General features: G+C 51.4%; 1 protein-coding gene across 1 annotated transcript in view; it reads right to left on the bottom strand.

Moving 5' to 3' along the window:
* Window positions 1-3783: 3783 nt before the first annotated feature.
* Window positions 3784-19714, bottom strand: part of STUM (stum, mechanosensory transduction mediator homolog) — a 61014-nt gene continuing 45083 nt past the window's right edge. The window contains exons 2-4 of the mRNA XM_032611573.1: window positions 8840-9019; window positions 5470-5478; window positions 3784-4170 (exon numbers count right to left, since the gene is read on the bottom strand). Of these exons, the coding sequence (XP_032467464.1) occupies window positions 4136-4170; window positions 5470-5478; window positions 8840-9019 (224 nt within the window). The 3' untranslated portion in view covers window positions 3784-4135. The remainder of the gene's footprint in view (window positions 4171-5469; window positions 5479-8839; window positions 9020-19714) is intronic.

Here is a 19714-nt window from a genome sequence, read left to right on the forward strand (position 1 = left end):
GGATCCAGGCAGAACTGAAGTAACCCTCACAAACTCACCTGTCTGGGCAGGGATGGGGGCTCACTAAAGAAAACATGTCAGGTCTTTGTTTTTTTTGAATTTTAGAGAGCCAAGATGGCCCAGAAAGACCCCTGTCAGCCAGCCCCTTGCTTCCCTCCTCAGGAGCCCCAGGCCTCTGGAAGCCATCCTCCTGGTCCTGTGGATTCGGTCCCTCCTTTCGCTGGCCTCAGGGCTTGGTGCTTGGTTTTTCTTTCTGAGATCTGGGTCCCCATTCCTCCAGGGGGAAACGTTGCCGTGTGGCTTTCTTTCTTTCTGTCCTTCCCGTTTGCGTGCCCCCTACAGCTCCTCAGCCCTGGTGGCGCCCAGAGGAGGCTGAAATCACTGCTGTGCCTCTGAGACACGGTGGGTCAGGGACTGGAGCCCCTGGGCGGGGTCCTGCATGTTGGGACCAGGCAGGTCTGCCTTCCTTCATCAAGGGAGCGCAGGTTTGAGGGCCGCCCAGGATGGTGGCAGCAGGGTGGCACCCTATTACTTCTGAGTGGGCCGGGCACTGCCCCCCGAGAGGACCCTCTCTTGTCGCCTCAGTTCTGACATCTGAAAAACACCCCACCCCCTCCCATCCCTGCACACTGATATCCCCCCCTCCGATTCCCCGGCAGGCTATCAGTAAGGGTCACAGGAGATGAAATGCACCTCACAGTGCCTGGCAAGGGCTCAGCATCTAGAGTCTGCCTTTGTCGTTGGGGCTGACACGTGGGTCCGAGGCAGCAGAGAGAGGGCCTCGTGTCCCTTCCTTACATTCCCTCAAGCGCAGCCCGAGGCTGGCTCCAAGGCCAGGCCTGCTGCTCGTCAGGCAGGGGCCGCGGGAGGGCTCCTGCTTGCAGCCTCAGCGCCACGGCAGGCGGGAGGGGTGCCGGACTGGAGCCGGGAGCTCCAGCTGAGGGAAGTAACTCCAGCCCCTTTGCTCCCCTTTGCTCCCCACGAGGACCCCGGCCTTCCCGGCCCGAAGTCTTGGTTTAGGCTCAGATCTTAAGATCCAGGTCAGCTGTGTCCACTGTCCGCAAGACACTCCCAGGCCGCCATGTGGCTGATTCTTGCTCCGGGATCCTGCTCTGGCCCAAGGGAATTGCCACTGTGTTCCAAGTGTCATAATTGGGCTCTGGGAGTATCTCATTCACTGTGCAGTTCTCTGTGTGCCTGTGATCCCTGCCCTGAACACCCGTGGCCTAGGAATGTCCTACGGAATTCTGACTGATAAATGGCTGGACCTGAAATGCACCCTGGGGTTTCTGGACCATTACCCTTGTGCTGTACCACCGAGGTAAGCCCAGATCTGTCAGCAAAGGGCTGTGTGTCAACCAAGCTCTTGCTGGCCAGAGAACCATGCTTTTCAGCCGGCTGGTGTTTCAGAAATTAACTTTGGCCATCTAAAAGCCTGAGCGGCCAGCTCAGGGGACTAACAGTACACCAGCCACTGTTCCTTCTCTAACGATGAAGACGATGCTGAGACCATGGTCTCACTCAGAGAGAAGCTATTTTGAGCTGTTCCACCCGCCTGGCAATCCTCATAGACTCATTGTTCAGAAGACGGGCTGGGGTCCTCTTGGTTTCTTCTGCACGTCAGTTACCTGGAAAGGGGCTGCCTCTTGAGGCTGGTGCCTTCTCAAGTTTGGAGAAGCAGCCGCAGGGGAGGGGAGGGTCCGGGGACCGGGGGATAGGAGGGGAGATGTCCTTCCAAGCACACAAACCCTGGCATGAAGCCATCCCACACTGGGACACATGGTGACACTTGTCACTCAAGAAAACTCCACCCGTGTCTGAATGTGTCACTAAACACGAGACAGAAATTGCTCTCTCTTCTCTACCTCCTTAGCAGCCACCCCCGGCCACGCCAGGAAAATAAGATCCCCCCTCTCCCTGTGGGGGCAGTCCCCTCCTGACACCTGTCATCTCTCCGGGGAGTCAAGCAAACTCGGGGGAGCTGTTTGGGGTGACGGGCCGTGGGCTGGAGTTACTTCCCTCAGCTGGAGCTGTTTTTATCTGATTCTAGGGGAGGCTCCGTGCTCTGATGCCGCTTCCTCGAGAGCAGCCAGCCACCAGCCTGTTCTCCTCTTGGCCTGGAGGATGCTGTCTTCACACAGCAGAAGGTTCTGACTTTCTGGATAAAACCAGATCTGAGCCCACACCTTGAAAACACAGAGGCTGCCAAACGTGAAAGGAGCAGCAAAGGCCCAGGTTGGGGCCAGGAAGAAGGAGGGGGAAGAGATAGACACTGCCAGGTGTCCAGAAAGTGCAACCCAGCCCCAGGCAGCTCATCAGAGCTAAGGAGTGGACAGCAGGGTAGGATCAGGCCAAGGAGAGAACCCACCCCTGAGTCAGGGCCAGGGTGGGCTAGGGAAGCAAGTAGCTGGAAGGAATTCTGTCTCTCCCAGGATGCCGGTTTGCTCTCCGGGCCACAGGGACCCTGAGGTCCACTTCCCAGCAGGACTGTAATTAGAAAGCCCAGCGGATGGGGTAGGCGGGCCACTGCCCCAGGTGGAGGGTCGTAGGAACAGAGACTATGCAAGCAGCGGCTCGCAAAGGGGCTCACGGTGGAGCGAGGGACCTGTCCTGTGGCCGGCTCCCCAAGCCTTTGGGGAAAAAGGCCAGACAGGCCACTCGTCCAGCTCTGGCCAAATTCTGACTGAGCCCCTGATGGATAGGAAATGCCCCTTGGAGAGAAACACGCCCAATGGCACAAAGTCCAGTCAGGCCAAAAACTTGGCTTTGGGCCAGTCCCACATTTTAGCGATTCCTACATTAGAATGAAAATGCAAAGAAAACAGACATGTAAATGTCCATCTTGTCACTGTCACGAAGGTCTCCCTTCTCTTAATCTCTGATGGATCTTGAATCAGACAGCTTCTGTTGGCTCCCCGCTCTGTAACAATCACTTACAGAGGTGTCTTAAAGGGCCTGACCGTCCCTTTGCAACAGGAGAAATCCCTGTGTAACACCAACAGTATCACCTGAATGCATCTGTTCGCAAGAAGGATTTTCAGAGAGAGGGCCAGCACCCCATACAATTTTGTTTTTTCTTTCTGTTTTTTGCAATCCTAAAACCGCCAAAGCTCTCAAATGGTGACTTTTCTCCCATAGCTTATTTAGTGGCAAAATCTGACCTGTACTGAGGTAAGACTCTTTACAGTTTTATTGATCCTAATTAGTCTGACTATTCACATGTTTCTTTGCAGAAATGGTCACGTGTTTGATGGTGGTGAGCTGTTCCAGACTCTGCCGGGCTGTAAGGAAATGTATGGCAAATATCTCTTATTCTCCTCCTCAGATCCAAAATTTGTCATGTCAGAGACCCATTCGGCCCCAAGGATTTCAGAAAAAGGAGTGTGGACCCCAAATGGTGTTAAGTATAACGGGAAAGGCTGCCCATGCAAACCTGGGTTGGTAAATTAGTGTATGAACATCGGGCAATTCCAGCAGTTTCGCCCCGGGAATGGAGCCACTGCCCTCCTTCCCAGGGAAACAAAGGTCAAACACACCCAGGCCTGGAGATTTCAGGGGCAAGGAGGTGAGGGCTGCGATTAGGTTCAGCAGACACCTGCGGAGATCTGTCCCCCTGACAGCTGAGGGCACAGCAGGCCTTTCCACACTGGGCTGGAGTCTGTCCATCCTCACTCCCGCTGCCCCCAGGAGACCAATCTGGCAGGGGCTGGGGACCTGGAGGAGGTGTCCACTGCAGTCCTGCCCCTTGACGAGCCCTGCTCGTCTGGACAGGGCCACTGCTGCCTGGACTGGCGGCCCCTCGCGCCCTCGCAGTGGGCGGTGGGTGACGCGAAGCGGGCCGAGCCGGGGCGCTCCTGCCTCTCTCTAGGCATTCCCATCTCCATCCCACTCCCCACCCAACCCAGATGCTCTGCGTGTCTGCACTACAGGGCTTTCTGGAGCAGCGGGAGGAGCTGGTAGCCCTTAGAGCCTGCTGAGAGAAGCAGATGCGTTTTCAAAATAAATAATATTTTTAAGTCCCCTCTTTCCACTCCAAACCCGGGAAGCGGCAGAAGACAACATGTGAAGACCCCGTGCCCGCCTCTGCCTGACGTGGCCCTCCGGGACACCGGGCTTCTCAGTGGCTCGCCCGGGCTCACAGCTGCTGTGGGATGCCCTGCTCCTTGTAGCCTGTAAGGAAGAAGCAGAGGAGAGATGGTCAGACACCCGGTTCCCGCAGCACTTCTCCAGGCGGTGCCCCCAGACTAGAATATGCTAGAACTTATTCACACAGAGGTGTAAATGACTGCCAAGGTCATTGGCTTTTTTTTTTTTTCATTGGCTTTTAATGGGAAACAAAGGGATGAACGGGGAACAGTGGATCTTTGGGTTTAGTGGGGGATATATGAGAGGAGGGTGTCTGCTGCAGATCTGGTGGGGCTTGGAAGGTTATCACTGTGCTCCTGAATCCCCACCCCTGAAGCTACTGCACAAAAGTGGCCCCAGCAGACTGGCCTGCTGTGATTTCCCAACGCGGAGCCTTGGGAGAAGGTACCGGGCAGGCTTCCCCAAGTGATGGGCATCTGGTTCATGTGGACCGAGAGGAGGAAAGAATTAAAAAGGAAGACAGCGTACACAAGGCAGAAGCCGAGCGTGCGTGCTCCATCAGCTGGACGCCTCGGACACAGGCCAAGGCGACTGATGGCTTCGAGCCTTTAAAGCCTTGGTGATGATTACTAGGACATGGGAAGAAATTGACCACTGTTGATATTAAGGAACTGATGCTGGTTTATTTGAGCATGAAAGGGTATTGTGGGTTTTTTTTTTTTTAAGACATCTACTGGGCTTCCCTGGTGGCACAGTGGTTGAGAGTCCACCTGCCATTGCGGGGGACATGGGTTCGTGCCCCGGTCCGGGAGGATCGCGCATGCCGTGGAGCAGCTGGGCCCGTGAGCCACGGCCGCTGAGCCTGAGCGTCCGGAGCCTGTGCTCCGCAGCGGGAGAGGCCACAACGGTGAGAGGCCCGCGTACCACAAAAAAAAAAAAAAGACATCTACTGAAATATTTAAGGGTGAAATTATAAGTCTGGAATTTGCTGAGTGGTTACCCCTATTAGCTGGTAACTCAGCCCACAGAGAAGCATCAGTGGACTTACATGTAGTTCTTCTCTTTATTTACCAGATATTCATCAAATTTAGTTGTTCGGAGTAGAGGAAGGTGTAGGGAGTAACCGATGAAACCAGAGTGGCCATGAGTGGGTGATGGTTAAAGCCAATATGTGCGTTTAGGGACTCATTGTACTAGGCCTTCTACTTGTGTCTATGTTTAAACATTTTCCAAAATAAAAAAAAAAGAAGCTTCTGAAAATAGAAGCTTGTTGACCAATTGGGAGAGGGGGTGTTTGTGTGCATTGGGGGTGCAGGGCAGTACAGTGAAGGGGAGGCCCAAGGCAGCCCAGGCATGTGGCCTGTCATCCCCCAACAGACTCACCTTGGGAAACTTTGGAGCAACACAGGGTTATGAGGCAGCATAAGGAAGAGAAGAAAAAGAGAAAGAGAAAACAGTCTGAAAACAGAGGCCGGAGGGACTGCCTGAAATATAAAAAGAGGGAGGATGCACAGTGCGGCCCAGGAGATGGAAGCGGGCTGTGGCCAGTATTCACAGTGACCAGCCCCTGCGGCCAGTGGCCAGCCCCAGCAGGCGTGTGGACTTGGCTGCAGGAGCGCACAGAGAGCATCCTCCCCTCCCTGGGGGTCACACTCGGTGAGACACTGCCAAGAAGCTCTCTCCCGTTCCCTCCGTATATCAGCCAAGGCCGCTCTTCTGCTCATCTCCTGCCCCTCACTCTTCTCCCACCCCCAACCCATGTTTGTCCTGAGATGGAATTCTGGATGGACCCCAGGAGGGATGGGTACAGGACAGGTTTAACTGTGACAACCTAAAGATGTTGAAGTGACCCATCCTGGCTCCAGCCCAGCTCTGTCTGAGCCACGGGGTTCTCCTTTTATGTGGACAGGAGCCACATATATAAAACCTATTGCTTTGGGAAAGACCCAGGTGGGGGATGGCAAACAGACTTTATCTTGCAGACATCTTGGATCCATTGATAGTGACTGCCTGAAGTCCTGTGTTAAGAACATGTAAGACTATTCAGCAGAAAGTGTAATGATTGATTAGCAATGTGTGTCATGGGTATGGCAGTAGAGAGAGGCTCTCGTACAACTACCAAATATTTATTGACCCACAACCAATACAGGCTGTTGTTGAGTGTTATTTGTTATTATTCATATAAATAGAGCAGCGGCCTTATACGTTCCTGATTTTAACTTCTACTTTGATCTATATTTCTCTGTTTCCCCTCTTAGGAGGTTTTTCTTGATGGTACATTTCTTGATGACACCCCAGACAATGCCACATTAAAAAAAATCACCCTGTATTGTTATCATTGAAAAGTTCCCTTCATTTTCACAGGACGGGGCTGGAGTGACACCGGAAAGAACAGCCCCTTATCCAACTATCTACCAGGACAAATAAGTCAATTGTGGCTATTCTCTTCTACGTAGTCATCCTGGGATACTCACACTGCATTGTTGCTCGGGGCAGTTCCAGCCCACAGCACCATCTCAACAGTGGCAATTACTCATCCTTTGAGGGTGGGCTTACTTTTTGGAGTAAGGGCAAAGGCACCCCTTGCTGAGATGGGTGAGCAAGTCTGGTGGACAGGCGGGGTAAGTGGGTAGCGGTGAGGCGTGTTGGGTTTTCTGGTGCAGCCCTCAAGTCCATTCCCCAAACAGTGTTCTAAAAAGTCTGACACAAAGACAGCATCCCTGGAACCAAGGAGGTGACCCACAGTGAAAGCTCGGATTGGGGCGGTGGGGGGGGGGAGAGGGTAGGAAAGGGGGGGGAGAGGGTAGGAAGGGTGGGGAGGTGGGTTCCAGCACTTGGTTAACCTGGCGCCAAATACGGCCCTGACACCAGCCACAGAAGAGGGATTTCTGCTGAGAAAACAGCTAGGGTGGTGGAAGGTGAGGAAGTGACAGACCCCCATCTGCCCTTCTCGGGTCTCTGTTTCCTCCTTTAGGAGGTGATAAGGGGAGTTCTTGAAGCTGTCTCTAAGATCCAGACCCCTGTGGGTCCTGGTATCAAGCATGACCAAAAAAAGAAAACCAGAAAGCTCTCGGGATCAGATTAGGCATCAACACATTTATTGAGACCCACCCTGTGACACAGGCCTGCGCCGCTGGAACAGGAAATTTCCTTACTAACATGCCCCAGTGCCTGGCCAGACAGTTGTGTGATGAGGAGATGATATAGTAAGAGGGGTCGGGGCTCCTATTGGGTGGAGATGGGGCAGCCGTCACAGGCTTTCCATCTGCCGCTGAGGAAGACTCTGAGAGCAGAGGCCCCTTCCAGTTTCCAACTGGGACCAAGGTCAGGAGCTTACACAGGCCTCTCGGGAAGCACCCAACTCTCCCTGGGAAATTGTCAGACTTGGCTTCTCAGGACTCACAGGATGACAGGCAGCACTTCTGTCCAATTAGCGATGTTCTGCACCCCTCCCCACAAATGCAAGTGGCCCGTGGACAGGCCCATGGGGCGGGGCTCCCATGAGGGGCCTGCCTTGGTCTCTGCCTGCTCTGCCCACTCTCCGACGTCCTCCCTGACAGCAGCCCCTGCCCTGAGAGCAGCTCTCCGCGCAGCAAGGAAGGACTGTCTTCTGACGGCTCCTCAGCTTCTCCCTGCCCAGTGTCCCCCTCCCTCTTCTCTGGCTGTCTCCCAGCTCTAACTTTGGGATGCCCTGGCAGTCCAGCATCCCAGGCAGGGGAGGAGCTGCTTCCAAGCAGCCTGTCTGACCGATCTACGGGCTCTGCCGAGCTCACTCATGCTCAGGGGCCTGCATTTTCTCCGGCCTGGTGGCTTAATTGGTCACTGACCCGGCATCTGTGTGTGTCCTGAATCTTGGGTCCTCACAGGATCCTGAACTCAGACTGGGTCAACTAGGAATCATTCTAGATCGTTCTAGAGCCCCTGGCCCCTGGGCTTCCCCTCCTGCTTCTGCTGTCCTTACCTGGCACAGCTCACATCTGGCATTGACATTCCACCTGTCAATGGTTTTGTCAGGTGTAGGACACAGTAGGAGTGTGGGGTGTGGGGAGAAGGGCGAAGTGCCTGAGGAGACGTGGTCCTTGTTAGGACATGAGGCCTAATGAGGTAGACGGAACGTGTGACAATACAGGGACATGCACAGGGGCACAGGGTGACAAGTACGGCTGCTTAAAATATGTGTCTGTTTTAAGATCTCACTAGGTTATTTTTAAAATGTTAATCAAGTCTTCTCTGGTAGTTTTGTGTCGGGATCAAGTTTGTAAGTGACTGGTGAAGGTCCACTGCATACAAATTAGGAAGAGTAAGGCTTTAGCATCAAGGAACAAAGAGCTTAGTTTAAAAGAAGTTGAAATTATGCTGTTCTAGTTGTAGAAAAAGTTACAGTGTTTCCTGAGGGCAAACATACCCAGTGGGCTTTTCCTTCTTTCTGGAAACGGCACGATGGAGGCACAGGGGACCTGAGCTGACGCGGGCCACACCCCTGCTACCGCGGTCGTCAGCAGGACTGTTTCTGAGCTGAACGGGGGCTCCCTCCCTCCCTTATTCACGCCCTTCCCCTCCGGCTCAGGTCCCTCAGATTCCCTGCAGGCCTCGGGGCTGGGCGTGCGGGGAGGGTCCCGGAGGCAGATTGCCCTGCGAAGCCCCCATGCCCCGAAGCATCGCAAACACCCAGACCACCCTGGCCCAGGCCTGCTCCCCGCATGCCGGCCCCGCTCCAGCCCCTCGGGGAGGTGTGGTGCCAGCGGTTACTCACTGGCGAGGATGACCATGTCCATGCCCCAGAAGATGCTCATAATCCAGCCCACCATGACGATGGCCGTGAGCATCTGGATGAGGGCCGCAGCGATGTTCAGCCAGAAGACGCAGCACACGTGCCTGTCCGGGAGGTCAGTGCGGGCGCCACACAGCACGGTGAAGGCCGAGACGAACGTCCCTGTGAGAGGCCGGAGGGGACAGCCTTCTGAGGGCGCTGGGAGACACAGCGGCACGTGGGCTCATCACTAGCCTGGGGCCCAGCGGTTCGCCCTCCGGGAGCTCCGAGAGAGCGGCCTGTGTGGCACCTTCCAGCTCAGGCCACCTCTGCTGCCCATACTAGAGATGCCAATGTCCCAGCCTGGAGGAGGCATGGCCTGGGGATGCCAAGGACCCAGCACAGTCCTGAGGCCTCTGGGGGAAACACAGAGGTCACATGACAATTGGCCCCTGCCATTAAAGAACAATGGTGCAGCCACTTGCAAGGACAACAGACAGCGGGTGGAAAGGGCACCGACCTCGTGTGGCAAAGATCCTTAGGGCCTAGCAGTTCAGAGGTAGGAGCTGGTGCCGCTGAGGTGACACAGAAGCCACCCACAGGGTAAATTCAGGAAATGACCCCCAGCACACAGGCTGATTGCAGGTGCCAGCAGAGGGGAGAGAACACAGGCCAGGGCATATCCTGAGGGGGCTCCCCCAAGCACCCCAGACCTGAAAGGGGAAGGACAGAGAGCCCGAGATTTACTGAGCAGACACAAAGCACAGAGCAACGTGGTGGGTGTGTCCATGGTCTTTACCTCGTCCCAAACTTCCCAGAGCCCTGCGGGTACTATTGCTGCATTTACTGACATTTCTCTCCAGCCAGGCTTTTTTCTACACGGGCTCGGAGCCCCTCAATGACCCTGCAAGGCAGCTGGCCTTCCTTCTATTTGTATGAGTTTCCTATGGCTGTTGTAACAAGTTACCACAAACTTAGTGGCTTAAAACAACGCAATTCTGGATACGAGAAGTCTGAAGTGGGTCGTCAGGGCTGGGGTCTTTCTGGAGGCTCTGGGGGACCGGTGGTTCCCTGGCCTTTTCCAGCTTCTTGAGGCTGCCTGCATTCCTTGGCTCGTGGCTGTGTCATCAAAGCCAGGAGCTGCACTTCTCTCCTCTCTGACCTCAGCTTCCATCCTTACATCTTCTCTCTCTGACTCTGATCCTCCTGTCTCCCTCTTATAAGGACCCTTGTGATTCCATTGGGCCCACTGGATAATCCAGGGTAATTCCCACATTTTAAGATCCTTAACTTAGTTACATCTGCAAGGTCCTTTTTACCATGTAAGGTACCATATTTGCAGGTTCTGGGGACCAGGGTATGGACATCTTTGGGGGGGGGCATCCTTCTGCCCACCACACTAGCTTACATATTGTATTAACCAGGTGTTTCTGATGCTTTGATATCTGGGGCCTTGCTGACCCTGGAGAGAACCCCTCCCAGAGCTAGCCAAGTCCTAGAGATAATAAATGACTTTCTTACACAAGCCAACCAATCCACAGCCCACACCCAAACTCCTCCTTTATAGACTCTCACACTCTGGGTCACTCCCCGCTACCCTAATCACCCAGAGCCAGGTACCAGACCACTAGGGCAGCCCCTACACCCCAGAGACCACTGAAATGATTCAAACTAGTCAATCCTAAACCTGCTTACCCTGTCTTGCTGTTCCTTCCCATGGAAACCACAGTAAAGGCTCCTCCCCACATTTTCCCCTCACTCCCTCTGCCTCCTAACTGTGCTTTCTTATTTGCCACCCCCAAAGTGCGGTGTGCCCCCTCCTCTTAGGAACTGTGAGTAACAAACTATCTTTCCTGCAAACTATTATATATAGAATGGATAAACAACAAGGTCCTACTGTATAGCACAGAAAACTGTATTCAGTACCCTGTGATAAACTATAATGGAAAAGACTATGAAAAAGAACATATATATGTATAACTGAATCACTTTGCTGTACACCAGAAATTAATACAACACTGTAAATCAATTATACTTCAATAAAACTTTTTTTAAAAGAGGAATGTTAAAGAGAAAAAAACCCATCTTTTCAGTGGCCATGATTTCCTGATCTGTTGGCCTCACCATATCTAACTAATAATAAAATCTACATTTTAAAGCACGCACGCACACACACAATCAAGAGTTAAGTATCTTGTCCAAGGTCACACTCACAGGTGGGCATTGACCCCACCGCTGTCTGACGTGGATGGCCATGCTCTGTCACCCTGACCTCACAGGTGGAGTGACCTGAGAGAGCAGGTCCAGACGAGAATGCAAGCCACTTGGGAAATCACCCCATGACTCTCACGTTCCTACGTCTCATACTTCCTGCTCCTTGAGGAAGCTGCTCTGCAGGTGGGGATTGGGGTGGACGGAGTTGGGGGAGCTTTGATTCCCCTCCCTCTCTGCACCCTGGCTGCTGGCCCTTCTTTGCTCCAACTTGGTGGCTCCTACTGGCTTCTTAATGTGGCCTTTCCCTCAGCCCACACACTCGTGCCTCAGATCCAAGGCCGACCCCTGAGTCCACCAGGCTGATTTCTGATCCCAACCCTGCCCCGTCCTCCTCTTCATCCGAACAACTGCCACTGTTTGTGAGTATTTCTGCCTCCTGAGTTACTGAGAACTCCTCTGAGGTCCCAGGTGGCATCCCATCCACCTTTCTGCCCCCAGCTCAGCACAGCGCCTGGTGAACAGCAGGTGGGATACGGGGACCCAAAGAAATGCAGCCAGTGTGAAGTTCATCCTCAGACCACCTGTATCATCGCCTGCAGTATTTGTTTAAAATGCAGATGCCTGGGGCTTCCCTGGTGGCGCAGTGGTTGGGAGTCCGCCTGCCGATGCAGGGGACGCGGGTTCGTGCCCCGGTCTGGGAGGATCCCGCGTGCCGCGGAGCGGCTGGGCCCGTGAGCCATGGCCGCTGGGCCTGTGCGTCCGGAGCCTGTCCTCCGCAACGGGAGAGGCCACAACAGTGAGAGGCCCGCGTAACGCATAAAAAAAAAAAAAAAAAAAAAAAAAATGCAGATGCCTGGGTGTCCGTCTGAGAGCTGGAGGTCTAAGGGGCGGCCCAGGAATCTGCATTTCTAAGCAAGTTTCTCCTTCCACTCAAATAATGATAATGCTCACTGAAGTGTAATTACCAAGGGTTCAAGGTCAACCAGACAGATTCAAGATCAGGATTCAAGTCTAAACAGCCCCTCTGTGTTCCTGACGCAGCGCCGGGGTGGCCCTCTGGGAGATTTGGGGAGGCAAATGCTGTTCTCCCACTCTCACCAAACGGACAGTCCGGTTTTTTTTGGTTTCTAAAAATTTATTTATTTATTTATTTTTGGCTGTGTTGGGTCTTCGTTGCTGTGCACGGGCTTTCTCTAGCCGCGGCGAGCGGGGGGTACTCTTCGTTGTGGTGTACAGGCTTCTCATTGGGTGGCTTCTCTTGTTGCGGGGCACGGGGTCTAGGCGCGCGGGCTTCAGTAGCTGTGGCACGCGGGCTTAGTTGCTCCATGGCATGTGGCATCTTCCCGGACCAGGGATCTAACCCCTGTCCCCTGCATCGGCAGGCAGACTCCCAACCACTACACCACCAGGGAAGACGGACAGTCCGTTTTGTCAGCAGGGCGTTGCGGAGACTGAAAGTGTCTGAGATGACTAAGACAGACGAAGAAAGCAGAGCTGAAAAATGATGGAGACACGAATTCAGGGCTTGGTAGCGGGCACAGGAGGAAACAGGACACAGGGACCATGAGAAAGTGTGTGCCACCATCCTTCGCCTCTGCTCGTGTATCATGCTGTGGGATATGAGATGAACACAAGCTGACACCATTAAAAAAGAGAACACCACTGAAGTAGAAAGATGGTGGAAGGTGAACACAAGCACGTGGGGGAAATATTAAGTAAAATTAACACAGATATCATCTACCGCACACCTACCGTGTGCTGTAGCATGCTACCTCCTCCTAACCACACTACCTCTAATCCTTACGACAGGTGGATAGCGGTTCCCACCTTATAGAAGGGGAAACCAAAGCTCAGAAAGGCTAAGTAACTTGCCCACATAGCAGAGTGCAGATTGAAACCCACATCTGTCTAGTGTGGAAGCCTGAGCTCTTTTCAGTCTAGGAGGTTGCATCCTTACATTAAAAATTAAGGAAAATTATGGAAAACAGTATGGCCCTTCCTCAAAAAATTAAAACTAGAGTCACCATATAACCCAGCAATTCCACTTCTGGGTATATACCCAAAAGAGCTGAAAGCAGAGTCTCAAAGAGATATTTGTACACCCATGTTCAGTGCAGCATTATCCACAATAGCTGAAACGTGGAGGCAACCCAAGTGTCTACAGATGGATGAACAGACAAGCAAAATGTGATATATACATACACTGGAATATTATTCATCTTTAAAAAGGAAGGAAGTTCTGACACAGGCTACAACATGGATGAACTTTGAAGATATTATGCTAAGTGAAATAAGCGAGTCACAAAAAGACAAATGTTGTCTGATTTCACTTGTATGAGGTACCTAGAGTAGTCAGATCACAGGAAGAGAAAATAGAATGGTGGTTGCCAGGGGCTGGGGGAGGAAGAGATGAGGAGTTATTATTTAATGGGCACAGAGTTTCAGTTTTGCAAGATGAAAGAGTTCTGGAGATGGATGGTAGTGATGGTTGTATAACAATGTGACTGTGCTTAATGCCACTGAACTGTACACTTTTTTTCGTTTTGTTTTTTAAAATTTATGTATTTTATTTATTTATTTTTGGCTGTGTTGGGTCTTTGTTGCTGCACACAGGCTTTCTCTAGTTGCGGAGAGCGGGGGCTACTCTTCGCTGTGGTGTGGGGGCTTCTCTTGTTGCAGAGCTCGGGCTCTAGGCGTGCAGGCTCAGTAGTTGTGGCTCGCGGGCTCTAGAGCACAGGCTCAGTAGTTGTGGCGCACGGGTTTAGTTGCTCCGCGGCATGTGGGATCTTCCCGGACCAGGGCTCGAACTCGTGTCCCCTGCATTGACAGGCGGATTCTTAACCACTGCACCCTGTGGAAGTCCCGTGAATGGATTTATAATATAAAAACATCATTTTAACCTATTCAACCAGAAGTTTTTAAAAATGATTTTAGCACCCTTTCATATGAAGAGGTGTTAATTACTTTAAATGAGTCTTACCCGCTAAAGAACGGACCCTCTCCAACAGCGACGGGTTAGTTCTAACTTATTGCATGAGCACCAACCACGAGCCCGTGCTGGGCCCTGGGAATACAGAGTGCAGCAGGAGATGGGGCTCGGCCGGGTCCTACTCCGGGAGCTCACATTCTGGTGGGGACACTGGGTCACAGAAGGAACAGTGACGAATCTTATTTGGTTTATCAGAAAAGGCTTCACAGAAGAGAACCTGAAGTGGGGAGAGGTCTGGAAAGCTGACGGGAAACATTCAAGGGGAGGAAGAGGGGAAGCGCATCCCAGAGATGACCCAGTGTGCCCATCCGGAAGCTCAGAGGGTGGCAGGGGACTTTGAGGGCACAGGGAGCTGAGCATAGGGTGCGGCATTGGGGGCAGGGATGAAAAACGGGGCTGGAGGCGGGCAGGGGTCAGACTGCAGAGGGCCCTGAGGGACTTGCTGTGGGGCCCGATTTCCTCTTCTAGTCAACACGCGGCCCCGGGAAGGGTTTCAGTGGGGAATCACAGACCAGGGTTTTGACTCCCAAGGGGAGGATGGGGCAGAAGGGGTGAGGCAGAGGCTAGGAGATGAGATGAGGTGAGGTGGGCAGGGAGGCATGGCAGCGGGGAGGGGAAGCAGAGAAGGAACCCCAGGAGGGGATGGTGTCCAGGATGGGGACTGGGGGACCTGCTCCATGTCAGGGAAGGGAGAACGGGGCACAGGTGGGTCTGGGTGTCTGGTTTCCCACACTATGTGATGAGGTTGGAGCCACGAACCAGGTATGGAGCCCAGCGAGTGTTGTGTCCATGGGCTGAGCAGAGCCGAGCTGGAGACAGAGGCTGAGGGTAGCACAAGTCACCAAAGCGAATGATGTCACCCGGGGGTCATGAAAAGACCCAGGGGGACATTAAGACCACAAAGGGGACAGAGCGGGGCCGATCCGAGAGGTGAGGGAGAGTGTCCCAGAAACAGAGTCTCAGGGAAGAGAAGCTGGTGGACAGGGTCACTTACCGCAGAGATGGAGAAGGGACAGCGGGGTCCCGGGTCTGATTAGGTCACGAGCAGCCTCAGAGGGGGGCTGAGAGGATGATGAGGAGAGAAGAGAATGTCAGAGGTTTGAGGGGAGAATGAGGTGAGGGTTTCAGAACACAGGCGAGGACCACTATCTCAGAAGTACTTGGGAGAAACTTCAGCTTGTCTGTCTGCTGAGAAGCCGCCAGAGAGGGGAGAGGATGAGGACATAACCAGATAGAGGGTAAGTGGGTGGCGAGGTTCTCGATAAGGTGAGAAGGTGAGGGGTGAGGGCGGGAGTCTACAGCAGATTTCCCGAACCGGTTTGTGCATTAGAATTCTCCAACTGACGTTCGTGCAAATGCAGGTCGCAGAGCTGCACCTCCAGACCGCCAAGGGCACAGTGACACATCCAGGGATGGGTCCAGAGATTGCTTGTTTGAAAGGACGAAAGAAACAGTCCCCCAGCTGATTCTAACTCACAATCAGGTTTGAGAATCCTTCTCCGAGGGGCGGAGAGACTGGCTTCCTGGATACAGAACCGGAAAACAGAACCTTGTGGGAAATTAGTCCCGTGATTCCGACCTTTCACTCTATCCCACAGCATCCGCCACGTGACCCGGCGCTGAGTCAGTGGAGGTTACCCTCTGCAGCAGAGGCAGGGGCCTGGCCATAATGTTTCTGGGGGTGTCAAGGCCCGGCCAACACTAATTGGCACAAAGGAAAAGGATGGTAATGAACTGAACTGTCAACCCCCAAAATCAGTATGCTCTAAGACACCTGCAACTTAGGCATGGACATGTGCTTTGCGTGTCCTACAGGATCCTGAGGGAGAGAGGAGGGTGGGAGAAGACTGAGGAGGACCCCACCCTTACCGCACAGAGATTTACAGCAAAGACCCCCAAGGACTTTGCAGCCATAGCCCTCTCTGGCCACCATGGATCTGCCGAGGTCACTGGCTTCCCCGAGGAGCTCAGGGCTCAGGCCCCAGGCGCAGGCAGTGGGGAGGGGAAAGCATCCCTCCACTTCCATCCTGGATATCCCAAAGCGTCCTGGGGGAGGGCTCCTGGTTCCCCTGCTCCCCCGCCACCCTTCTGTCAGGTGCCAGAAGTGGGCTGACAGTTTCCCATCAGCAGAGGGGCTGGCTCTGCTCTATAACATGGAGCCTGGGGGCTGAAATCGTCCTTCATGAGCCCCGTCAGGTTCAGCTTGTCAAATGACTCACGTGAGAGAAGTAGAAGATTCTGGGCTCAAGGGGGGCTCTCAAGGCCTCTTGAACTCAGGGGGAGAAGGGCAGAGCTGTCCTCTGAAGAAGCTGCTCCCCAGAAAATGTGCTCCCCTGGGACAGAGACCAGTAAGTCCAGCTGGATCCAAGCCATCACCTGCAGCTGGCTCTGTGGTCATTAAGATGTGCTACTCGTCAGTGGCCGAGACTTACACCTGGACCCCCTCCATCATTCCTCCAGGGAGGGCTGGTTGAGCACAGCTCTCTTACCAGCACAACCTTGAACGTGAGCTTCGGGGGACGGGAAGGAAATGTAAGGGAAGGCTTGGCCCGGACTTCACAGCCGATTTGGAAGGACAAGCCACACCGTACAAAACACGTCCCACTGCTGCCTGCGTGTTCCAGTTCACAGCCAGAATAAGATAAATGGGAGACCACATTCAGGGTCAAACTCAGCCCTCTGAGATTTCATTTCTCAAACCTGGAGGTGGGGGCATAAGAAGCAGTGGAGATTGTGCTAAAATTACACCTTCCTGGGCTACACCAACCTAAGATTGTAATTCAGTGGGTTCGGTCATCATCTTTTCATCATTGTGCAATCATTTCAATGGGAAATGGAAAAGGAAAGGAAAAAGAAATGACGACAAGTTCACAAATGATTCTGGACAAAAGCCCTAGGAAGACAGAATCAGGAGGGTTTAAAAGTGCCTGTGACAGCCACTATGGAGAACAGTATGGAAGTTACTTAAAAAAATAAAAATAGAACTAACATTTGACCCAGCAATCCCACTACTGGGCGTATACCCAGAGAAAATCATTAATTCTAAAAGACACATGCACCCCAATGTTCATTGCAACACTATTTACAATGGCCAGGACATGGAAGCAACCTAAATGTCCATCAACAGACAAACGGATAAAGAAGATGTGGTACATATATACAATGGAATATTACTCAGCCATAAAAAGGAATGAAATTGGGTCATTTGTAGAGACGTGGATGGACCTAGAGACTGTCATACAGAGTGAAGTAAATCAGAAAGAGAAAAACAGATGTTGTATATTAACACATATATGCGGAATCTAGAATAAATGGTATAGATGATCTTATTTGCAAAGCAGAAATAGAGACACAGACGTAGAGAACAAACATGGACACCAACAGGTGAAAGGGGAGGGGGTGGGATGAATTGGGATTGACATATATACACTACTGACACCACGTATAAAATAGATAACCAATGAGAACCTACTGTATAGCTTGGGGAACTCTACTCAGTGCTCTGTGGTACCTAAATGGGAAGGAAATCCAAAAGATAGGGGATATATGTATACCTATAGCTGATGCACTTTGCTGTACAGTGGAAACTAACACACAATTGCAAAGCAATACTCCAATAAAAATTATGCTCCAGTCAAAATTTTTATACTCCAGTAAAAATTAATTAAACATAAAATAAAAGTGTCCGTGGCCTAAGTAAGCCAGGGTCGGTCTGCAGAAGATAAGGTCTTGGTCCTGGATAGGGTCCTGCATGTTCCTTCTGTCATCCCGGCTCCTCTGGTTCTGATTTCTTAACAGACGGGGCAGAAAGGGGAGAGGCTTTTGGACACTGTGTGTTCACATGTGCTTGTGGGAAGGCACGGTCTGTTTTTTCAGCTTGATAACTCGAACAGAGTCTGAGAAGGCTGTGCTAGGCGGGCAAGGAATGCATGCCAGACCAGTACAAGCGGGACCTCGTGCATCTCAGAGGACGAAGGGTATTGCTGTGAGCCGAGGGACAGTCAGCCCAAGGTCCAAGGCTGTGGAGGTCTGTGAGGACAACTGTGTCCTTGTCCAGAAAGTGTTTCATAGACCCAACACCGTGCTTCTCATGTCCTGGCCAGCAAGGAACTTGCAGAGGAGACAAATTATAAAAGCAAGAGAGAACAGTGTAGGCAAAACATGGACAGTTCTAGTATTTTTGTCATCCTGACCACCCTCAACGTCTTCAAAACAAATCTGCCTTGTTTCTTCAAAACAAAGCTAACTGCATCCCTCAAGAACAAAACAAAAAGGCCACATACTTAATGGGAGAAGATATTTGCAAATGATACATCCAACAAGGGGTTAATATCCAAAATATACAAAGAACTCATACAATTCTACATCAAAACAAAAACAAGAACACAACGACCCGATTTAAAATGCACAGAGGAGCTGAATAGACATTTTTCCAAAGAAGATACACAGATGACAATTTTCCAGAGAAGACATACAGATGACACATGCAAAGATGCTCAACATCAACAGTCATCAGGGAAACGCAAATCAAAACCACAGTGAGGTATCACCTCACACCTGTCAGAGTGGCCGTCAGTAAAAGGCAACAAATAACAAGTGTGGGCGAGGATGTGGAGAAAAGGAAACCCTCCCGCGCTATTGATGGGAATGTAAATGCAGCTACTGTGAAAAACACTATGGAGGTTCCTCAAAAAATTACAAACAGAACTACCATACGATCCAGCAATCCCACTTCTGGGTATTTATCTGAAGAAAATGAAAACAGTAACTTGAAAAGGTATATGCTATGTTCATTGCAGCATTATTTTCAGGAGCCAAGGTAGAGAAGCAACCTGTGTCCATCAATAGATAAAAGGATAAAGAAGATGTGGTATGTGTGTGTGTGTGTGTGTGTGTGTGTATATATATATATATAACACACACACACACACACACACAGTGGAATGGTACTCAAAAAAAGAATGAAGTATGCCATTTGCAACAACATGGATAAACCTAGAGGGAATTATGCTAAGTGAAATAAGTCAGACAGAGAAAGACAAATACCGTATGATTTCAGTAATATGTAGAATCTAAAAAAAACCCAAAACAAATGAAAAAACATAACAAAACAGAAACAGAGTCATAAACACATAAAACAGAGTCTGGTGGTTGCCAGAGGGGAAGGGGTGGGAGAGGAAAGAAATAGGTGAGGGAGATTAAGAGTGACAAACTTCCAGTTACAAAATACATGAGTCATGGGTATGAAATGTACAGTGTGGGTAATACAGTCGATAATTATGTAATATCTTTGTACGGTGACAGATGGTAACTAGACTTATCAGGATGATCGTTTTGAAAGGTACAGAAATATCGAATCACTACATGGTGTAACAGTAACTAAAATAGTGTCACAGGACTATTATACTTCAAAAACAAACACAGTTGCAGAAAAAGTGATCAGATTTGTGGTTACCAGAGTCAGGGGCTACGGGGAAGGGCAACTGGATGAAGGGGGTCAAAATGTACCAACTTGAGGTTAGTTGTAAGCTAAATAAGTACTACTTATGTAATGTAATGTACAACATGATAAATATGATAAACACTGCTCTATGTTATATATGAAAGCTGTTGAGAGAGTAAATCCTAAGAGTTCTCATCACAAGGGAAACAGTTTTTTCTATTTCTTTCATTTT

This window comes from Phocoena sinus, chromosome 1, assembly GCF_008692025.1.
Source record: "Phocoena sinus isolate mPhoSin1 chromosome 1, mPhoSin1.pri, whole genome shotgun sequence".
NCBI classification, from domain to species: Eukaryota; Metazoa; Chordata; class Mammalia; order Artiodactyla; family Phocoenidae; genus Phocoena; species Phocoena sinus.